Raw genomic sequence first — 22,970 nt, 5'->3', positions numbered from 1 at the left:
AGGTCTCATTTCTAAATGCGTTTTATCACAAATCATGGCGCTCTCTCGAGTAAGTGTTTTTGTGGGCTGTGACTCACACGGAGGTGATGCATGGCTTCTTCCAGCACTTAGGCAGCAACGGTAACATTCATTTCATTTTGGGCCAGTGGGGGGGGGGGGGGTGGCTGGGTGGTCCTGTCTATGCGCTGAAGTCCAATAAGAACACTGGCCAGGCTGCCAAGGCTTCAACATTTATCAGGCGTGAAATCAATGACCAGCAGCGAGGATCTTAATAGCCAGAAGGAGCTGAAGTTTACGTCCTTCCAAGAGCTGCTAAAAGCCCACATAAGCACAACAAATGGCGACCTGAGCGGACGACATTTGAGAGAGGTGTAAGCGTCTCAACATGGATTTACATTGCTGCCAAATGGGCAACCTGGATCAGATCCAGATTGAGACCTGGTTTAACATTACCGTGTCGATGGGATAGGTATAAGTGTCTGAAATTATTTTTTTTTTCTCTGAATCAAATTCTGTTTAAAACCCGGTTTGTCACGACGTACACAAACAAACTAACTGACTAATGAACTGACTAGCTAACATTATACCGACCTACAGACTAATTAACTAACTGCTTCCCTACCTGACTGATTGGGTAACTGACTAACTAACTACTTACCAAGCTTATTTACTGACTACCTACCTAAACGACTACCTAACTACGTAACTATTTAACTGACTAATTGACTGACTACCTGTCTAATGAACTAACTAACTAACTAACATTATACCGACCTACAGACTAATTAACTAACTAACTACTTACCAATCCTGACTGATTGGGTAACTGACTAATCAACTACTTACCAAGCTTATTTACTGACTCCCTACATAAACGACTACCTAACTACATAACTATTTAACTGACTAATTGAATGACTGCCTGCCTAACTAACTAACTAACTAACTAACTAACTAACTAACTAACTAACATTATACCGACCTACAGACTAATTAACTAATTACTTCCCTACCTGACTGATTGGGTAACTGACTAACTAACTACTTACCAAGCTTATTTACTGACTACCTACCTAACTAACAAACTAACTAACTAACTGACTGACTGACTTTCACTGTCTACCGCAGCCGGTTTAGGTAGCAATCAAGAGTTGATTTTGCCACGGCTGCTTCAAGTTTTCTTTTTTTTTCAAGTTTGAATGACGACACAACTGATCATTTGGACATGCGGTCAACCAAATTCTATACAACTGATTACAGGATGGTGGGGAAGTGGGTAGCCCGTCTGCCGCACACTGCTGACGTTCAGGGTTCGAATCTTAACTCTGGTTTCATATTTCAAATCCTAACCCTCCTCTGCCTGTTGCCTAAAGTTGAAAGTGGAACCGCCTCCACCGGCCGGTCATGCTAATGAGGACAAAGCATAGAAAACAGACTGACGGCAATCGAGACGCCGTCGCACCGCGGCGACCGCGCCCCCGAGCTCAAAGAAAACACAATGTTCACCTCGCGCGGTTCTGCCGGTGACAACAGCCGACGCGGATGTGATATCGTCGGCTTGCCATTGTTCACTTTTATTTGGACGTGTCCATCAGACGGCTGGCAGCCTCCTGCTGTCGCCGCGCAGGAGGAGGGAAGAAGCAAAAAAAAAAAAAAAAAAAAAAACGCAACAAAATAGCGGCTGTGGCGGCGGCGCTTTGCATCTGACTCGTCTTTTTCCCGACAAAGGAGCTTTGATTCCCTCCTCCAGAATGATTTGAAAGGGAGGCCTATTCCTGTCCCCCCATTCATGTGCATCCCTGTGATGAGGGCAGCGCACGCACGCACGCACGCACGCACGCACGCACCCGCACGCTCAACAAAATAAAGAAATAAATACAATAGCTTGCCCTGACTTGCCACTTTGATGAAGTCCATTGATGTGCGAGCGGGCGAATGGCGGCCAAGTTGGGGGGGCCAGCGGGGCTCGCTTGTCTCCTCTCCGATCGCATCGCCGCTTTATTAAGCGCAATCTTACACAGTTGATGACCGCTCAAATGTTTATAATTGGACAGTCTGCTCTCTTTTTTTTGGGGCATTTTGCACTCCTTTTGAAAAAACCCCCGACTTGAAACGGTTGTTTATCGTCAAATACAACCAAAGCGTGATTTCTGGTTCAGCGTTGGCAACCCCCGTTTCGAGCGTAATGGCCGATTTTTCAGCCCGACTGCGAGCCTAAAACGACTCCCCCCAAGGTGCGGCGGCGGTCCGTGCCGGTTTGCGTCACGCTTGGCAGCGATGCAGGTGCGTGAGTGTCGAGCGCGGGGAGACCATCCGTCTCCTTTGGCTGGATATAAACTCCCAGCGCAAAATGTCCGCCATTCATCATTTGAGCCTTCACTCGGGGAACTTTGGCCGCCGCTGCACCTTCCTTTCCCTCGGATGCCACGTCTCATTGTTTCCCACGCTTGAAAGCGCCACCGCCACCGTATGTTTGGCCCCTTGTGTGAATTGCTATCAAATCAAGGCGGCGGCGGCGTGGCGGCGGCGTGGCGGCAGCGGCGGCGGTCATGTGAAGGCGAGCGCAAATGCAACCCGCCTCGGCGCATTGTCTCACCGCGTTTGCTCGTTAAGCCGGCAGAAAACGGCGGCCTTTTGTTCACGTTGTCGAGCTATTGTGCGTGGTTTTATTGGGGCAGATTCAACATCTGCCTTCGATTTGGCTCGTTTTGAATCGGGGGCGAGAAGTTAGTCGAATCTACACCCGACTGTCATCAAAATGTTACTGACTTACTGTAAGGCGCCATAAGCATGCGATTTATCTCAGCCAATCGGTAACAATGGCGTGGGAAAATATTACAAATGAAATTAAATGAAATTAAAGAAGCACTTACTTACTTGCATAATTGGAAGGAAATGAAATTTGCATGTTATAACCAATCAGCACATTTCAGTATTGATAAATAATAGGGAAAAAATACAATTAAATAGAACGCACACTGACTGTAAATATTTAACATGAATTATTAGAATTGACGGGGATTTTCAAGTCATTTCATCATTCTTTTTATTTTATTTATTATTATTTTTTTTTTATAAAAAATTCATCATTCTGATGTCATCACGCACGTGTCGCTTCCCGTAAGCAGACTTTTGAGTTTGCCCACACATGAGATTGCGCAAGATGTACCTAATGTTGCGGTCAGTTAGTTGAAAGGGTTCAAACGCACACCTTCCCGATGAGATTGCGTCTCGCGCGTCTCCCATGGCGACGGGTGGACGCAGTGAATAGATGAAAAGTGCTGATGTCCGTCCCAGCTGCTCACAAGCCCTCTTTGCTTTTTTTTTTTTTTTTTTTTTTGCGCTTTTTTCATCTTCCTCTGGTCTTGGCTTCCTTTTTAATGATTAACCATGCAAATGTAATGAATTATGCCTGCCGGATTGAAACGTCTGCTCGGTTATTGATTTTCAAACGAGAAAAAAAATGAATAAAAGAGCAATTAAATGAAACACAGACAGGAAATGATTTTTGGACTCAAATAGAAAGTAGCAGAACAGAATGAAACGGCAAAAAAAAGAAAGAAGTGGCAGCGAGTGGTCGGCGGGTTTTATCTCAACAAATCGTACTTTTCGCCAATGCTGCGCTCTAAAAACAGTTGTGTCGAAAATAATCCAAGTTGAGTCCAAAAAAAAAAAAAGTATAGATGCATCGTTTTGTGTTGTTCATTTTGACCAAACTTTTGGGGTTATTTCATTTACACTCTAAAACCATTTGGGTAAAAACAAGTTGGGTCACAGAGCCCAACAAAGCTTTTTGGGTTAGTTAGTCCTTTAGGCTAAAAAGTTCGGTCAAAATGAAAAAGAAAACACACAAAAAAAGAGGTTGATTTGTTTTTAAATTATAAAACCACTAGCAAAAATGGTACACTCTAAAAACTGTTGGGTAAAAAAAAAAATAATAATCCAAATTGGGCCAAAAACGGACCGATCCACTATTGGGTTCATTTGACCCAACTTTCTAATTTTTCCTTCTTTTTTTTTTAAACAAACGGACACAGTTTTTTGGTGTTACTTATGCAAAGCAACCCAATTTTGGGGGGTTGTTTTGTCAGAAAGAAATTTCCCACCAAAATGGGGTTACTTTTTTGACCTAACTGTTTTTAGAGTACGCTTCCAAATTCAGGTTGCGAATGTCGGTCAATGTTTCTGACTGTGTTTAAACAAATGGAGGAGACCTTCCTGACCTTGACAGCTCGCCATTGAGTGAATGTTGCAGAAGCGCATTTCCTCAAGAATGCTTTTTTTTTTTTTTTTTTTAAAGTTTGAAAGAATACCAAGAAGCCGAAGACGCAAACAATAACTCCTGCTTACTGTATTGCAGCATAATATAATGACAGTTTTATTCTGGGAATGATTGCGGGCATGTTTCATTTTTTGCGAGCGCTTCTTTCCTTCCGTGTCACTGCCTCGCCGCGGGCGCCACTCAATTCAAAAAGTAGTCTGCGGAACATCCCCGGGCCGAGCGTTGATTGAAGGCTCTCCGGCTTCTTTATGATGTGCCGTTGCTCAAAGGTGGCCTGCAGGAAGGGGACCTTTTTTTTTTTTTTTGCAGCCCGGCACACCAGTTTTTCCAGCGCCGGCCCGCTCGCCTCGCGCCAACGCAAACCATCCTGCGTAAATTGAACAAAACTGGTTACAAGGCTTTTCACAGGCGGCCTGTCAGCGGCTCCTTTTTGTGCTCTTTCGCTCGGCAACACGATCAACACGATCAACACGATCAACACGATCAACACGAAGCTCGCAGGCTGCTCCCGGGAGAGCCGTCGGCTCACAAAGGGATGAACGGCGCTCATTTAACCGGAGTTCACGTTTCAACATCGCGCTCGTCTTACGAATCCCCCGCCGAGTTTCTTTCAGCTTTACCTGCAGGGGAGATTAAAAAAAATATATAAAAGAAATGTTTTTTTTTAAACATGTGTTTTTTGCAAGTCTCACAAGAGTTGAAACTTTTTTTTTTAAAGAGCTAATAGCGCCGAGTACAAAAAAAAAACAGCCCTGCCCAGATTTGTCACCTGCCAAAATCGTTCCGTTCCGTTCCGTCTTCAATTCCGCTTATCCGGGGTCGGGTCGCAGGGGGCAGCAGCTTTAGCAGGGAAGCCCAGACTTCCCTCTCCCCAGCCACTTCAGCCAGCTCCTCCGATGGGATCCCGAGGAGTTCCCAAGCCAGCCGTGAGACGTAGTCTCTCCAGCGTGTCCTGGGTCGTCCCCGGGGCCTCCTGCCGGTAGGACATGCCCGGAACACCTCCTCAGGGAGGCGCCCAGGAGGCATCCGAACCAGATGCCCCAGCCACCTCAACTGGTTCCTCTCAACTGGTTCCTCTGCCAAAATCGATAAAGGACAAATATCGCATTAGCAGAAAGGAGACGTGACAATGATGGACGCGTCCCAATATTAAATTTGGATTATGCTTTGTCACCTGTGAAATCAATATATGGCAGTGGTTCTTAACCTTGTGGGAGGTACCGAACCCCTCCAGTTTCACCCAACACTTATTTTTTTGAAAAATAAAATGTTTTCCCCCCTCAAATTCAAGACACGGGTATCGGTTGTATTGGTGAACAAAATGAACAGGGCGAGTCGTCGATTCATGGACTGTGTTTGTCTTCACCTTGAATTCAGAAAGCGTTGAGAATTGCTCAACTTCAGCTGCAAGCAGGACGTTAACTCCCCATCACTTAACTCATCAGCAACACAACAACCACAACTGTTTTCTTAAGATGGATCCCAGGGGCAGCCAGATACAATGAAAGCAGCCCCAGTATTGAACCCTGTGGAACGCCATGCGTTCAGTTATACATTATCGGCTGGGACGATTTTGTCTGAATTCAAGGGAACGAGTTGTCATAAGATCCCGTAAAAACATAACAAAATGCAACGTCGAATTGGGGTGAGTGTTGACAACATTAAAATTGGACTTTTTGTGTGTTACCTGTAAATTTAACTTCTGGACAAAAGAGTACAAATGTTGGAATGAATTCAGGGAACAAGACGTCACATGTTGCCCAAAAGACATCAAAAGTCCCCTGTGAAGAAATATTACCTACAATGAAAGAAAAGCAAAGCAAAGTGTAGGAGTCAAGAATAGTACAAAACGAGCCAATTTGCGTTCCTCCATTTCAAATGTGACCTGGCGAAATGAGATTTTGCCGTTTCAATTGCGTAACCTTGGTCTGACGTTCCAGCTTTGGAAGATGTACACACCAGGAAATTGAAAAAGGCAAGAAACAATTTCCAAGTTTAACAGCATCGAATTTCTACTTTCTTTTTTTTTTTTTTTTTTTTATAAACCTGAAAAGTTGGTAATTGGTTTGAACGTAAATGAAGAACACGGCCGACGTCTGCTGAAAGAATCGAAGTGTTTATTGGCTTTGCGATGAGTCCATTTAATTTAAACAACCTCATATTTTTATGGCCGCCTTGATCAATTCTCTGGTTTTCATTTTGCGGAACAACTGACGCGCAGATGCACTTCATCGACAAACCAATCCAGTTGTGTGTTCAAATCCAAATCAATGATAAGCAGTAATTGCGGACAAGGTGGAGACTCATAATGCTGCATTACAGACAACAATTGAAGGTGGCTCATTGTTCGCTCCTCGGAGTCGCTGCTTCAAAAAAATCGATACACTCGACTTACTAGAACGCGAGAAGTTATCTGACGTCGCGCAAAACAACGGCGGAATATGTGTTAAAAAAAAACAAAAACCCGTCTCAAGACTATAACAGACTTTTATAGTCTTCTAGTGTTCCATCCATTTTTTTACATCAGAAAAATCTCACGGCGCACGACTGAGCTCAAATGTGAGGAAAAACTGCTGGAAAGCTACTGAAATAATGATGACCTCGTCTCATTTGACTCACAAATGTACTTAGTAGGAAATCTGGGCCTGTTTACGACATGTGGATGCACAATTGTCCCTTCTGCTGTCGAGCGGAAGAACATTTAATATCGCTGTTGGTCATTATAAGTCGCTGGCATAGATAAACAGTCAAAAATGACAGTAGAAAATTTAAGAAAAAAAAAGAAGAAAAAAGTAAAATAAGAAAATTATTACTTCAAATAAGCAAAATTGTCTGCCTAAAAGATCTTGAAAAATAAGAAAATAATACCAGGGCCCATATCAACCACAGCCGTCTTGAAAATAGAATTTTTAGACTATAAACAACTAATATTGACTTTTTTCAAGCCGTAATAAATAGAACTGTTTTCACTGCCATTGACGGTTATAGACGTCAACGTTCTATTTTAATGGGCTGGCAATAAATGAGTTGAAATTAAATTAAAGTTAAACCGACTTGAGTGTCAAGCAGTAGAAAGTAACAGGTCTCATTTTTATTGTCTTTGCTATGACCCAGCCAGGGATTGAACCCACACCCTCCAAGTCTGAGGTTAGGCGCTCGACCTTTAGACCACTGAGCTGGTACTGGAACAAGAAAAAAAATGAGCTTAGTAAATGTAACAAAACGAACCACTTAAGCTATATTGCACTTTTGTCTGATTGTTTTCATACTTTTATTTTTTTCTATTGATCTTATTACTAGATTACACAAAATCTTAAAATAATAAAATTCATTTTATCAAACCCTAGTTCACGGCCTTTGATGTTGGTTAGTTGTCATCTTAAAATGTGGAAAATGCTTGTTTTTATTTAAAAGAAAAATTGTCAAAGCAAAATAAGCAAATTTAGGTTAAATTCAACAAATGATATCTTATTTAAGATTTCAGTTTTTGCAGTGTGGGAATCGATTCCCAAGTAAGAACTCAGACTCGTCCTTCCGAGACCTCAGACCAGTGGTTCTTAACCTGGTTTCGATCGAGCCCCGAGGGCTTCATTGAGTCAGTCTCAGAACGAATGGTGTTCCTCAGGGTTCAATTCTGGGGCATCTGCTGTTTTCATTGTATCGGCTGCCCCCATCTTAAAAAAAAAACAGAGGTGGTTATTGTTAAGTGCTCTATAAATGTAGTTAAGTTGAGTTATGGGAGCCAGCATCCTAAGTGCATGATTTGCAAGTTAAGCAATTCTAGTCCAGCACAAATAGCTATGGTGCAAAACTAAAGGAACACTTCCTGAACTTGAATGGAGATGTGGAATACAAAAACATTTGTTGAATTATCTTCCTGTTCATTTTATGTCTTAAATTTGAAAGGGAAAAAAAAAAAATCATATTTAATTTTTCCAAGTTCAGTACCTCCCACAAGGTTAAGATCCACTACCTCAGACAGAAATCCCAAGTTTTGAAAACCCTAACCCTAAATCCCCCAAAAGTGATACAAATGTGTCAACATCTGCATGCGACATCGAGCAAAGCCCAAAAATTGACTTCAAAATACGGCCCCTTTGCATTTGAACTTTGGCCCCCTTGTGGTTGCCAAGACGTTGGCATTCGCTTTGTGAACAAACCTCCTGGGATTTACCCGCGCCGAGATGAAATGTTGACTTTGCGCAACGGGCAAACATGCGAGCGTCGGAGGCACTCGAGGACGCCAAATGGCAATTTCGCCGCCTCCTAATGCGCCCAACCCTCGCTGCTTGATGGATTCCATTAATCTAACCCTTTGCCGTCGTACCGCCACCGTTTGGCGTGTTACTCCTGTGCCATAATCTAATATTGACCGCAGCCTCTAAACTTGCAGTGCTGCTTATTTAACGCCGTGTTGACATTTTCCAATAGATTGAATGTGAGGGCTTTCGTCAATAATCCGCCGGTAATGCAAAGAAAATGTTTACAGAGGCCCCCCCCGTCACTGCTGCTATATGACAAACACATGCAGACTTAATTAGACGGCGATGCACACAATAGCAGAAAAAGCATTATAATGACGCCGATATTATTATTATTATTATGATGTTATTTTTCCAGCTGTAATTGAAATACACGTCGTTTCCCCCAGCATAAAACATACCAGCGGTGTTGTTTGGCTCCATGCACAATCATTGTCTCACATCGGTGGCCCGCAGACAACCCAAAAGAATCAGTGGCCATGTTGCGGGGGGGGGGGGCTTGAACAAGGATTTGCATTTGTCCCACCATTGGAGGCTACTTGAAAGCGTCGAGGCTTTGATTTGATCGAATACAAACAAAAAAAGCTTCCGCGTGCTGGCTGTTGTGTTTATCAGCTCTTGACGACTCGGGCCTTCTCTTTTAATTGTGACATAGCGCGTCATTAAAAACAGTGCGAGAGAACTGCCTGTTTGCATTTCAAGCAGCGCCGCATTCAGTTTGGCAAAGTGCGCATCAGGGTTGTCCATTGGAAAGACGCCATCAGTCCGGATAATACCGTGTTCTGCGGGGCCTGCCTTACGGAAGGTTGCACAGTCGTGACTCGTGAGGCGAGTGAGACTCACTTCAGCCCTCCGACGACGGTTGCGTGAATTAGCCATTTGCTTTAGCATTAGCGAGGACAAGACGATTGTGTTGAAGAGAGGGGTGGGAATGTCCGTTGAAAGTCATTCTTTGAGAGCGCTATACCGTTTACATTGTTGGCCTGAAGATGGCACAAGTGTGACGAATCAAGGATGCTAGGCTAGGCTAGGCTAAGGCTAAGCTAGGCTAAAACCCACCAATGTGTAAATGAGACTTTTGCTTTGAAGAAGAAATGACGGTTTGAATTCCATGTGCTGCCGCCAAATAGGATTGTTCTTCCTACAGCTGTGGTCGTCATGTTTTTTTTTTTTTTTCTCTTTTTCTTATAAAGAGCTCAGTATTGTTCATTCGGAAATGTCATCATCATTGCTTTTTATTTTTTATTTTATATATATATATATATATATATATATATATATATATATATATATATACATACATACATACATACATACATACATACATACATATATATATATATACTTTTTTTTTTGTATGTGGGTGAGTATGTGTATGTGCTTGCGTGCGTGCGTGTATTTGTTAGCTCACCAAAAACCTATTAGAAAAAATCCCATACTGTTCACCTAAACCGAACACCGCCGCCAGGAGACCCGAGGGGACCCGAGGGGACCAAAGAAAACCAAGGAAGGTGAAATCCAGCACCGACCAGACACCACCCACCGGGCCACCCACCAGAATTCTTCCCCAACCCAAGAAACATCTAAATTCCAACAAATCCAAAAAAAAAAAAATAAAAATCAGGGAGACCTCAAGAGACCGAAGGAGAGACTGAGGGAAGGAAGGAAGGACAGACGAAGCCGAGTGAGATCCACAGACACCAGCCTCCACCGATTCAATGTGTAAATGAGACTTTTTGCTTTGAAGAAGAAATGACGGTTTGAATTCCATGTGCTGCCCGCCAAACAGGGTTGTCCTTCCTACAGCTGTGGTAGGCTGCAGTTTCAGAGTCGTCATGTGTTTTTTTTTTACAGCCGTACCACCTAGAAATGGCACAATCCTGTCTTAATCCCAAAGGCTACCTGAGGCGAGGCTCGTTAAATCTCCCTTGAGCGAGAGACACTTTACTCACCAGCGTGTGAATGACTCATTTGACCTCCAAACAGGTGAAACGATCAAATTCCAACTCGCAAACCAAAGTTAGCCAAACCGCAGAATTTTATAGCAGGGAATGTTTCTTAGCTTTTAAAGTCTAACTAAATTGTTTGTGTTTTGTCTTGACTCAAAATGCAGCTGATATGTTTTCTTGTGCTTCTTTCATGACCACATCATTTTTTTTGAGTATTGCATTTAGGTTGCTTCATCGCTTTTCGGGGCTTGGGTGGAGATGGAATTTTTCCATTTTTACGGACCACAAATAAAAGCGAGCACCCGGGCCGGATGGCCTGATCCTTCTTCAATTTTAACACTGTGAATGAAGCACTTTGAGCCACCTTGAAGGTTGGAAAGGTGCAATATAAACGCAAGCCATTATAGCACTTATATGTCAGCGCTCAACAAACCTAAATCATCCCCCAACCCCCCCCCCCCCCCCCCGTTTTTCAGTCCTCCTCTATCCTAACATGCATCAAATGGAAGCCGCTCGCCGCGAAGGTGCGACATCACAGCGCCTGCGCTCTCCTCATCCGCAAGCTCCTCGGCCTTTGTGTCTGCACAAACATTCCCGTTAAAAGCCTTTAACTCACCGCTTCCGCTCTTCGTTGAGGTAGCGGGGTAGCCTGGCGCGGGAATGGAAATGTAACAGGTTCGCCGCTGATGGACATCACTTTGGATTTTCACGTCTCCAAATGTTATTAGGTTTGTCTTGGTTTTCTGCAAATGTTTTTCAATAATAACACGCCACTGATCTGTATGTGACCTTTTTTTCCCCCCCCCTGCTATTAATACATCCTCGTTTCATTCGGCGAGATGTAAACGTTTTATTTTCCCGACAGTTTGATCATCATTTTGTCGTCACAGGAATTTTATATGAAGCAATCAAAAGGGACTTATCCCACTCGGGAGCGTGACCCGCACTCTTGCTGTTGATACTCGCAAACGCACAAGCTATCAAAACCTCTTTTTTTTCTTTTTTTTTTTTTCAAACTTGAGTCTGCACTCTGCATGTGTGGCGACGAGAATAAACGAGGGAAAATATCTTCACAATCGCAAATTCATCAAAGAAGCTCCCGCAATGCTTTCAGCATTTTAGAAGAACACGCTCTGTTTTTGCGTCCAAAGCCCATAAAATGAATTGAAAGATTTCCCAGATGACTGCTGGCTCATATTCCGCATCACATATGGAACATAAATATGGACGCGCGTGCCAAATGGACACCAGGCTCTTAATCGGATACGTTTTGGGTTATAATTTGTTTCCGTACTGCGACTGCAATGTCGACTCATCTTTTGTTCCTTGGACTTTTTTCATGAAATATGTTAAGCATGTCCAATTACAAAATGTATTGAAAAAAAATATATCAGTTGTACATGAGAAAATGCTCAAATACTAACCAGAGGTAGCAAAAGACTCAGGTTCTATGGGATCTTACCTGCCGGTTGCAGACTTGTTTTACTCTCCAGACGTGGATTTGACACCCCTGATGCTAACATGTCAGCAGTTTTTTTTTTTTTTTTTACACCTTCCTCAAAGTTGATGCGATATCTCCAACACTTTCCATTTTTTTCCCCCCCAACAGCTCCACTCGGACGTGGACAAGGGCGACGGCAAGGTGAAGTACGTGCTGTCGGGCGAGGGCGCCACCTCCATCTTCACCATCGACGAAAACACGGGCGACATCCACGCCACCAAGCGGCTGGATCGGGAAGCGCAGGCCTACTACACGCTGCAGGCCCAAGCCGTGGATCGGCTCAGCGACCTGCCCGTCGAGCCCCGCTCCGAGTTTGTGGTCAAGGTGCAGGACATCAATGATAACGAGCCCAAGTTTCTGGACGGGCCCTACTTCGCTGGAGTGCCTGAGATGTCGCCGCTAGGTGAGCTTGCTTTGATTTGTGTTTTTTGGGTGCGATAAAAACCTGACATGCCCATCACGATTTTTTCAATGTTCCAATCTTGCTTTATTTTAAGGGCTCAGCCGATCGCTGAAAATGAAGGAAATGAGCCTCAATCCAGATCCCGGAACGATCGATCGGTGCACCCCTAGAAATATCCTTTGACCAGAGGGTCATTCAGGGATGAACTTAACTCGTGCTGCCACATTTTTAGGGGTTACAAGAGTAAAGCTCACGTCCTTCTACAATGTTGGGAAGAGAGACCCCTAACCGCCTCACCCAGCATGTAACCTCTTCCGATAACTCTCTAGTGGCTAGCACCTATATATCGTGTCTCTTACGAATCCTAAACCATAAAACCTTATCACCCTACAAAACTAACCACCCTAACCTTTACCCTTAAACCCGAGCCCAGCCCTAATCCTCCAATACCAAAACCCCTTAACCCTCTCGCCCTAACTCTCCTCCCCTAACCTCAAACTACTTCCCTTAACCACCCCTCTTTGCTGGCTTGTTTGCTTCAAGATCTCCGACTGCTCACGCCAAAAAAGGAAAGCAAATCCAGGTGAAAACAACAACATCCCGAGGCCAGTGAACTTCACAGACGCGCGATAAACACAACAAGGGCAAGAGCGGCTCTTCCGGCGTTAGCCTCTGTGCGTTTCGGTCAGTGGCCTGTGGTCTTTTTTTAATACCAGCCGGGCTTGTTATAGTGTCAGCCCCTTGTAGCTTGATTTACATACATCACCTGAAATGCCAGCGCCGGCCTGCAGGCCGTTGATGAGTGACGCGCGTCTGAGAGGCCACTCGAGCGGCACCGAGGTCTGAATCTGACGGGAGGAGACGGAACGCCCCCGGGGATGTTTTCCTTCCAAGTTCCCGTTTACGGCCACCTGCGTATGTGGCCACCCTCTGATTGAGACAAATACATTGTGATCGGGGACAAACCATTTTCCTTTTTTTTTTCTTTTTTTCTTTTTTTAAGAGCTCAGTATTGTTCATTCGGAAATGTCATCATCATTGCTCTTTATTTATTTTTTTATTTTTTTTGTGTGTGTGTGTGGGTGAGAATGTGTATGTGCGTGCGTGCGTGCGTGTATTTGTTAGCTCACCAAAAAACCTATTAGAAAAAATCTCATACCGTTCACCTAAACCGAACACCGCCATCAGGAGACCCGAGGGGACCAAAGAAAACCAAGGAAGGTGAAATCCAGCACCGACCTGACACCCCCCACCAGAACTCCTCCCCAACCCAAGAAACATCCAGACCCCAACAAATCCAAAAAAACACAAAACCAGGGAGGCCCCAAGAGACCGAAGGAGAGACCGAGAAAAGGAAGGAAGGACAAACCATTTTCCGTCCATCACGACATTATCTGGCCTCGTTGCAAGTGGCAGGCGTCCTCCGACCGAGATGTTGAAATGCCGGCGGCCAGGCTGGAAGCTGTACACTCGTCCCCGTGCAAGCCGGATGTCACCGGCACATTCTTGCTGCTGTACTGCAACATTCCAATTTGGAGATGGAGAGATTGACATGCTAACTACCTGCACTGGATAACATATGTAACTTAAGCCATCTGAGTAGCTACAATAGATGGCTAGATAGCTAGATGGGGCTAACTAGCTTGACCTTGAAAGATATGTTAACTCAAGTAGTTTAATGAGTTTAATAATCACATCAACTGGATGTATGTGCAAAATAGCTACCATAGAAGGTTTGATGGCTAAATAGGCTAACTAGCTTGACCTTGTAAAATATGCTAAGTAGTTGAATGAGTTGGTGAGAAGTTGTTCTCAGAGAGCTAATTTGTTAATTTAGCTAAAAATGATAGTAGCAAATATAGATAGACGGACAGGTCTACGTAGACCAACTAGTTAGTCTCACGATGGCTTTCATAGAACGTGTAATTGATGTATTGATATGTTGCAAACTTTTGATTGATAAAAGCGGTAGCATTAGATGACTGATACATTGATACAGGAGTTACAGATATGCTACGATGCTCGATGAGTTAGCGATGACTAATTGTCTAGATAAGATTGCTAACTTGACAAATTGCTACTTTTGATTAGTGTGATAACTCAAATACATTTAGTAGATAGGTAGGTATGCTAACGAGCTTGATGCTACAGCACGCAGTCAGTACCTTTTATGAGTTAGCGGCTAACTAACGTGCTACTCTCATGAACGAGATTGATTTAGATGGATGAGCTTGTCATTTTTACAAATGAACCGGGTGGCGAGCACAAAGCAACCTGTAGGAACAACGAGCTAATATATCAGCTGCTCATTTGGCCTGCGTTCCATGCCTTTTGGTCTTAGAAAAAAAAAAACTGCCCAGTGGAGAGCGAGCCCAATCTTCGAGGGTTTTTTACTAACACACGCTGCTCACAAAATCAGATAAAAAATAAAGACTTTTTTTTAAAAAGCAGCAGCAAATTCTTTCATCGGCGGAACGTCAAAGACACGTGCTGGCATACAAATGGAAATTAGCGGGAAACAAAAGGTGCTACCTTTAAAGACCAAATGGAAATAATAGGGGGGGGGGGGGCTGGATGTCTTTCCGAGGGGAGACGGGCAGCGAGCGCTTTGCCTCCGACGCTGATCTGGGAAGGATTACACAGACGGGAGGCGCAGAGCTGAACTTTAAGGAGGCACGGGATTACCGCAAGGAGTCCAGATAAGAAGATGACTGACTGGCTGCGTCCGGCGCCGGGAGGTCCGGCGCGTCCGTCCGTCCACACCGACTACGGCACTCAATTGCCAATTCCCACGAGATGGAGAGCTCTGTCTTTTACTTTTTGCATCGCCCCCTCATTCCAAACTTAACCCCAGTTTGAAAGCCAATCTCAGGCCGGAAACCCTCATTTCAAAGCCGAACTCTTTCTTGAATCTTTAACCCTGGCTTGAAACCATCATTTAAAACCTGCACTAGAAACAATGAATAAATATTGAAAATGTTGTTTGGATGTGAGGCGATATACTTTTTGCATCCACCTCACCAGATTTGAAAGGTTCATTTCAAACCTTATTAACTTAAACTGACAATAAATTTGAAACCGTAATCCTTGCTTAAAACCACAATTTAGAACCGTAACCCAGCGTTGAAATCCCAATTTTGAACTGTAACCCAATTTTGAACCGTATCTCCGGCTTGAAATCGGATCCTCCAACTTGACACCCCAACTCTTATTTGAAACCCTAACCCAGGCATGATACTCTCATTTGAGACCCTAACTGTATCTTAATAACCTATTTCGAAAACCCTAACTTTCAAATCCTAATCCTGTTTTTAAACCCTAATTTGAACCTCTAAGCATTGTTTGAAACCCTAACCTTGGCTTGAACCCTTAAACCCAGTCTTGAAACCCTACCGTTCAACCCATGAAACCCCGGCTTGATGTTTAACATTAAAACCCGAATACTGTATTGGCTTGAAACCCTAATTTGATACTTTGAAACTCTCAGCCAGGCTCAAAGCACTACATTGAAAGCCTAACTCCATTTTGAAATCAGATTTCTTTTTTTTGATTTTTTTTTTTGTTGTTGATTTTTTTCTTTTTCTTTTTTTCAGATTTCTGATTCATTCAAACCCTAACTCTTGTTTGAAACCTTAACCCAGGCTCAAAACCGTACTTTGAAATCCTAATTTGAAATCTCACCCCAGTCCTCAAGAATGTATGAATTTTTTTTTGCCGAACACCAAAGTTCAAATAAGGTGACCACCTTTTCCGCCGCAAATCCTGAAGTGGGATGAGGATGGCAGCACGCGGGATGTTTTAAATACGGCACAAAAATGAAGATTTGCAGCCGGCTGGACTTGTCTTTGACGCGCTGCTCCTTTGACCTTGTCCGTAATGGAAGCTGTCATGACTAAGAGGCGATGATATAATCCGGGCGTCCTTCCGCGGCCGGCGCAGCAATAACTCCTGCCGGCCGGCCGGCCGGGCGGCGGGGAGCGCGCGGGGGGGGGCGACGCCCGTTAATTCTGCTTTTTTTTACGAGGCGCGTGGTCGACTCTAATCTTCAATTTCCATGATCACTTCATTCTGTAAAAGCCTGTAAAACAGGCCGCGTTTTTTTTTTTGTTTTTTTTTACGAGCGGCGCCGCTTCCCAAAAGGCGGCGTTTTTCTGTCAATGTGAAAGTGAAATATTTGGTGGGCGGAATTTTTCTTTTTTTTTTAATGGTTTTCAAGGTTATTCCACGCACGTTATTCGAATGTGACAGCGCACATTAAATGTTGCTGCACACTTATTAAATCAACACTTTTCTTGATTAGCTGTTTTTTCTCTTTATTTGTTGCATTATATTGTGCTACCTTTGTTTAAAATCCGAAACCAGGCTCCAGATCCTCATTTTAAACCCTAACTAACCCCAGCTTACTTTGAACCCTAACCCTTATTTGAAACCCTAACCCTGGCCTGAAATTTTAACAGAGTTTAAAGTTATGTGACGCCCTTTGACACTCTTGTGTGATTAAAAGCTATAAAAATAAATTGGACTTGAAATCATAACCAAGACTAAGTTGAAATCCAACCTTGGCCTAAAATCCATATGGGAACGCTCACCCCTGGTTTGAATCCCTTAAATAGACTTGAAACCCCTAATTTGAAACCATAAGCATTGTTTGAAAACCTACAATGAAACATAACCCTGCCTTGAAAATCCATCATTCCAAACCCCGGCCTTGTCTTGAAACCATAATCGGTAACTCCAACCCTTGTTTGAAGCCCTAACCCAGGCTTGAAACCTTAATTTGAGAATGTTTTTTTGTTTTGTTGTTGTGGCCAAGTGGAGTTCACCGTCGCACTCGGAATTGTGACAGCGTGAGCAGCGAAGTGTAAATGCGGCCGAACATCCTGGACAAACACAAGGCTTAAGTCCTCGTTAACATGGACGCAGATGGGTCACGCTCGCCATCTGGCTCGCACGTTTTTGGCTCCAAAAACGCTGCTTGCAAATGGGACTGAAAATGGAAACAAAGGGGGAATAGAAAAGTTAAAACCGAAAGGAATTACACTTGAGCTTGTAAACAAACGTGGGCAGCAGTGGGCGTTTAAAGCGCATGTTGTGTCAGAAAAGCTTCTTTTTTTTTTCATTACATTTGAAAATAACAAGTCATTAGTAAGCTAAACAGCAGCACCGACAAGTCATGACAGCGTTTCACCTAATGACATTATTTGCCGCGTCGCAAGTTTCTCTTCCTCCAATATTACTCCGCTTTCAAATGCAATCGGTCACGCGACCGCCGCCGCCGCCGCCGCCGCCGGTTCCACAATTAGCTGCGTTTGTGGCAGTTGCCGTGGCAACTAATGAAGGTCTGTCCGCCCCCCCCCCCGCAGGAACCATGGTGGTGCAAGTGGCGGCCACGGACGCTGACGACCCCACGTACGGGAACAGCGCCAGGGTGGTGTACAGCATCGTGCACGGCCAGCCTTACTTCTCCGTGGAGCCCAAAACTGGTGAGTGTGTGCCAAGTACACGATTTGTGCGCCTGCCACAAGAGTGGGCGGATCCGACTTGAAACTGGGCGTGTCGTTGAGGCTGCATGTCAATCACATGGTTGGCATTGGAACTCAAACGAGAAACCCTGCCAGCACACCAATGTGGGGCCCATGTGGGCTGGTGAATGGGTCCCATCTGGGCTGCCCATCTTGGCCAGGGATTTCATGGTGCCCCCATGGGGCCAAGCCCAGATGGGCTCAAGGTGGGGCCTCATGTGGGCCCGAGCTAAAACCCACATGGGCAAACCCAGCTTTCTCCCATCTGGGGCCCACTGGGCTGATTATGGTGTTCCCGATTGTAACCACGTCAATTGAACCTGGAGCCTGAAGTCCTTGTTTTCGGGATGCTATGCAGCACTTTCTTCTCGGTTTGAATATTAATCTTGTGCTATCAAAATTGATAGTTCAAATAATACATAATACGCCTTGGGATCCCATCGGAGGAGCTGGCTGAAGTGGCTAGGGAGAGGGAAGTCTGGGCTTCCCTGCTAAAGCTGCTGCCCCCGCGACCCGACCCCGGATAAGCGGAATTGAAGACGGAACGGAACGGAACATATTAAGTTGAAATGTAGTTTTTTTGTGCATGTTTTCCCAAAAAGAAAATCTTACTTCATTCCCAAAGAAATATAGGCCATGCTGTTATTATGCAAAATTTGGATATTTTGGAAATGAAGACCAGCCAGAGCCCACTTATTGCCCATTCTTAGTTGCGTCCATTCACTGCCCATTTAGTTGGTCTAGGGGTCATTGACCCCCAAAGGGGGGATATGTAGTAGTAATATGTATATTGCAGCTTTAATTGTATTTTAGCATTACACAAAGAATCCTCCATTTGGCTCAAGCAGGATCAAAGGACAAACCAATACAGAATTGCGGGATGGAGACCTTGAGAGAATTTTTTTCATAAATCACAGTCGCACTGGAAAAGAGATTCCATCAAATTTGCTTCCGCCGTCATCGTGAATTAACGTCGTTACGGTCGTGCGAAACAAAATTTGCCGAGCTGCCCGCTTTTTTATTTTGCAGCGACGTAATGTTGGTCAATAAAGCAGGAATCGCCCTCGTTTGCGTGGCCCGAACGTGTCGTTTTTTATAAATACGCAGTGGGATGTCGTTCGCTGAGTCAGTTTCACTCCTTTATGTTATGAGAAATCCGCGCACACACGCACGCACGCACATACACATACTCACCCACACACACAAAAAAAAAAAATAATAATAAAAATAAAGAGCAATGATGATGACATTTCCGAATGAACAATACTGAGCTCTTTATAAAAAAAAAGAAAAAAAAAAAAAAGAGAATCCGCGCAAGCATTCACTCCATCCGCCCGGCGCGCGCGCGCGCGCGCGTGCGAATCTCGCGAGCCAATTAAGGAGCAGAACCGCCGGCGCACACCTGTGAACCTTGTTTACCGGGTTGCATCGAAAAGGCTCCATCAAGCCGTCAATGCTGCGAGACAGCCGTTAATGCCGGGCTAACAACTCAAACCAGCGCCCAACTTTTCCCGGCAGCCGACTCGACTCGAGGAGAGGCGGAGCCGTAGCCGGATGATGGCTGCGTTGCAAATAACACCTGCGATGGATGAACGGGCCGAAAGCAACTAGGAGCTCAGGGTGCGAGCCAGCGGGGAAGACAAAATGAATCCCCTTGCTAAAGCCGCCTCACACATGCATACACCTGTATTCAGTATCTACACAGGTATCTGCATATGTTTATAGAAATGTTGTTGTGGTTATTAAGGGAGTCTGAAATGAGCGAACGATTCCTGCATTCGGAATTGTTGGCTCGTTCCCTAATCACCACGCAGGGATTGTTGCTATATAGTTCATATCAAATTAAAAATAGTTCTTGAACGCTACTCGGTTGCATTGTTAATTATGTTTTTGGTGGACAAATCTACTCTGAACTATTTTGTGTGCAGAGAAGTGAGCTATCAATATGGGTATTGTATTAAAATGGACAAATAGTCATAAAATTAATTAATTAATTAATTAATTAAATTTACTAGCTGTATGTTTATTGTTGCACATACATTGCCATTATATATATTATTTTATATATTATATATATTATTTATATGTATATTATATATATTTACATTATTAACGCATACAGTAGGTTTTTTTAAAAACTGGTTGTGAGTTCATTCCTCAACCCATGTGTATTTTAAATTGTATTTCTTATTTTTTATAAACTAGTAAAATGTACAAAAAAAAATTCCTTAAAATTTCTGAGTGAAAATACTAGGTTTTTCAATTGGGAGTAAAATTTACTCTGAATATTTCAAAGTGTAAATATTACTCAAAGTATGTTTATGAAGTATGAGAGAAAAAACAAAAACGTAATAATATTTTTTCAGAAATTCTAAGTAAATTTTTTGAGTACCGTACATTCAAAAAAATCACATTTACTCTGTTTCGAGTGGGACCAAATAGACACTGTATAGAGTAAAATTTACTCTGAATATTTCAAAGTGTAAATATTACTCAAAGTATTTTTATGAAGTATGAGAGAAAAACCAAAAACCTAATAATATTTTTTCAGAAATTCTAAGTAAATTTTTTGAGTACCGTACATTTTACTACTACAAAAAAAATCACATTTCCTCTGTTTCGAGTGGGACCAAATAGACTCTGTATAGAGTAAAATTTACTCTACAAAATTTACCGTGTACTTAAAAGTAAAGGAGAAGACATGTGTGCACGTCTGTCCCTTTGCCACCTCTGCATGAATTTAATATGATTTTGCCGTGTTGCAGTTACTGTCTGGTTTTAATGATGCCATAAATCCTCAAAATAAAAAATAATAAAAGAAGCCACATTTCTTTCCCCCCCTGGCCCGGAAGCTCGCATCGTTGTCACCAAGCGACGCCGCTAATCCACTCGCCGGCGTTGGCGAGGCTGTTGTTTGTCTGCCGGGTGCCGTACCGCCCCCCACCTCCCCGCCGCTCTCTATCTTTGTTACCCCGTGCGGCGCCGGTGTCATTCCCGGAGAGTGGAGATGATTAAAATCCCTGCTGCGGCACACGGCCTCGCGCCGCGCTCTGACTGGCCGCCCCCGGTGCTAACCAGCCGCGCTGTTGCCGCACATTTATCTGGCTGTCGCCGCGCCACTGGCGGCAGACAGGTGGCGAGCGCGTCACCCCCCCCCCCCCCCCCCCCCCCGCTAAACCCGGATACTTGACATTTTTCTCAGAAGGAGGAAATAAAAGTTGCGACTTCTCAGGAGGCCCGTGGCTCGGCGGGGCAGGCTTGTCACGAGGACACCAGTGACGATGATGAGCTCTTGAAGATGAAGAGGGCAGGATGGGATTTGCGAGGCCCCTCGGGCGGCCATTTTTTCACACCAAAATAGATCCCCTTAACACAAAAGCATGGCAGCAGGCGTCTCCAGCCAGGTGACATTCAAGCACGGCTGGAGCCATTCAGCAGCGTTAACGGGCCGCGTGACGCCCAGGTACAAAAGAGCCGCGTGCCGCCGCAAAAAACACCTGCTGCCTGGCAGAATTGCCGCGCACGTTGCACGTTTCAACACAGGGGTCCAAAAACTTTCTCGCACCGTCGACTGGTTTCATGTCAAGACGTCACCATCTCACAGGAAACTATTGAATTTCACATTGGCTATAGACTGTAGCAGCAGATGCATTGAAAACAACAGAAGCCCCAGAATTGAACCCTGCGGAACACCATATGTGACGTTATGCATACGAATTGCAGCCAATGATGGCCGAGTGAGGCATATCATCGCAAATCGTTTGAGTCAGTCAGTTGGGTGTCTTGCCCTTCGCCGAACTCTTGAGACTGACTTACCGAACTCTTGGGGTTCGATCGAACCCAGGTTAAGAAACTGCTTTAAAGGGAAAATCAACCCCCCCCCCCCCCCCCAATGTGGACAATATGTTCTATGTAGGGTTATTATCGTTTTAGAATTTTTATTTTAGTTTGTTTTTATTTCGTTGTGTTTTTTAAATTTTGGTAGTTTTAATTAGTTTTCAGGGTGGTTCTGTTAGTTTTTATATGTTTTAGTAAAAAAAAAAAAAAAAAGTAGTTTTAGTTGTCAGTTTTGGTATTAGTTTTTGTTTTTTAAATGTGCATTACTTGTGCACAATATTTAATGAACATCATGGTAAAATGAAAAAAGTAAAACAAGCCTCGGAGCGACGTCATCTGAAGCTGCTTTTCTATTGGCTGCTCTTCGATGACGTCACTTCTGTGTGACACACTTTCAAACGTCCTTATTCCGGGTTTTATCGAAATAAAAATACATCCCCAAAGGCTCATATATGAAATCAATTTCCAAAGATTAAAATGAAAGACATTTTCACTATAATTCTAGTTTGTTTTTTTAAACATAAAATGTAGCTTCAGTTAGGTTTTTTTTTTTTTTTTTTTTGAAAGAATTTTCATTTTGTATTTATTTCGTTAACTTTTTTGAATTTCTGTTTGAGTTTTTCCCGTTAGTTTCCGTTAACTAAAATAATCACCGTTGCTCCGGTCTCCGGTAACAACCATTCACAGCGCAGCTTCAGAAAACCGGTGAGCTCCGGGTTGGTTGTTGCCTGAGCCCTTGAGCAACACTGACGTCAGTCGACAGGAAGTGGCAAAATGCCCCCCCCCTGGGATGGATCAAAAACGGCTGGATTTTGCTGCTTAACTCATATTCCACTCATGTAATATGAATCACAAGGTCATGTTTAGACTAGTGAGGTCACATATAACATGTGATTGCCAAGAAACGTTGAAGGTTGACGGTCGCTTCCACTTTAAGGGAAGCGTAGCAAACAATTTGGTCCACGTTTGAATGTCGTTTTCAACCAACCTGTCCGTCAATGGAAACCTGACAAAACCATTTAGTCACGCTTTGGTTTGTCATCGGAGTGAAATAATTGCACGGCAAGCTGCTCTATTAATCGGGTTACCGGTTGCTCTGATTCGACGGTGAAATCAAAACTCGGCACAATCGAGGAATTTCCGCAGTGAAGTCTTGCCAGGAAAAAAAAAAAAAAACACCCCCAAACTGGCGTTTCAGTGGGTTTTTCTTTTTG

General features: G+C 43.8%; 1 protein-coding gene across 6 annotated transcripts in view; it reads left to right on the top strand.

Annotated features, from left to right (window-relative positions):
- LOC147156076 (cadherin-7) overlaps positions 1-22,970 on the top strand; it is a 153,712-nt gene that overhangs the window by 83,008 nt on the left and 47,734 nt on the right. For 4 of the 6 annotated variants that reach the window (XM_086066223.1, XM_086066224.1, XM_086066225.1 and 1 more), the window contains 2 exons: positions 12,103-12,397; positions 17,761-17,880. In XM_086066223.1, coding sequence (XP_085922349.1) covers positions 12,103-12,397; positions 17,761-17,880 — 415 coding nt within the window. Of the gene's footprint in view, positions 1-12,102; positions 12,398-12,583; positions 13,082-17,760; positions 17,881-22,970 lie in introns of those variants that run through there. The other 2 variants (XM_086066226.1, XM_086066227.1) reach the window with 2 other exon arrangements.

Source organism: Leptonotus elevatus, chromosome 21 (assembly GCF_054856555.1).
Source record: "Leptonotus elevatus isolate MCC_2025b chromosome 21, RoL_Lele_1.0, whole genome shotgun sequence".
NCBI lineage: Eukaryota > Metazoa > Chordata > Actinopteri > Syngnathiformes > Syngnathidae > Leptonotus > Leptonotus elevatus.
The sequence above is the reverse complement of the archived record's forward strand: the minus strand, read 5'-3'. Positions and strand labels throughout refer to the sequence as shown.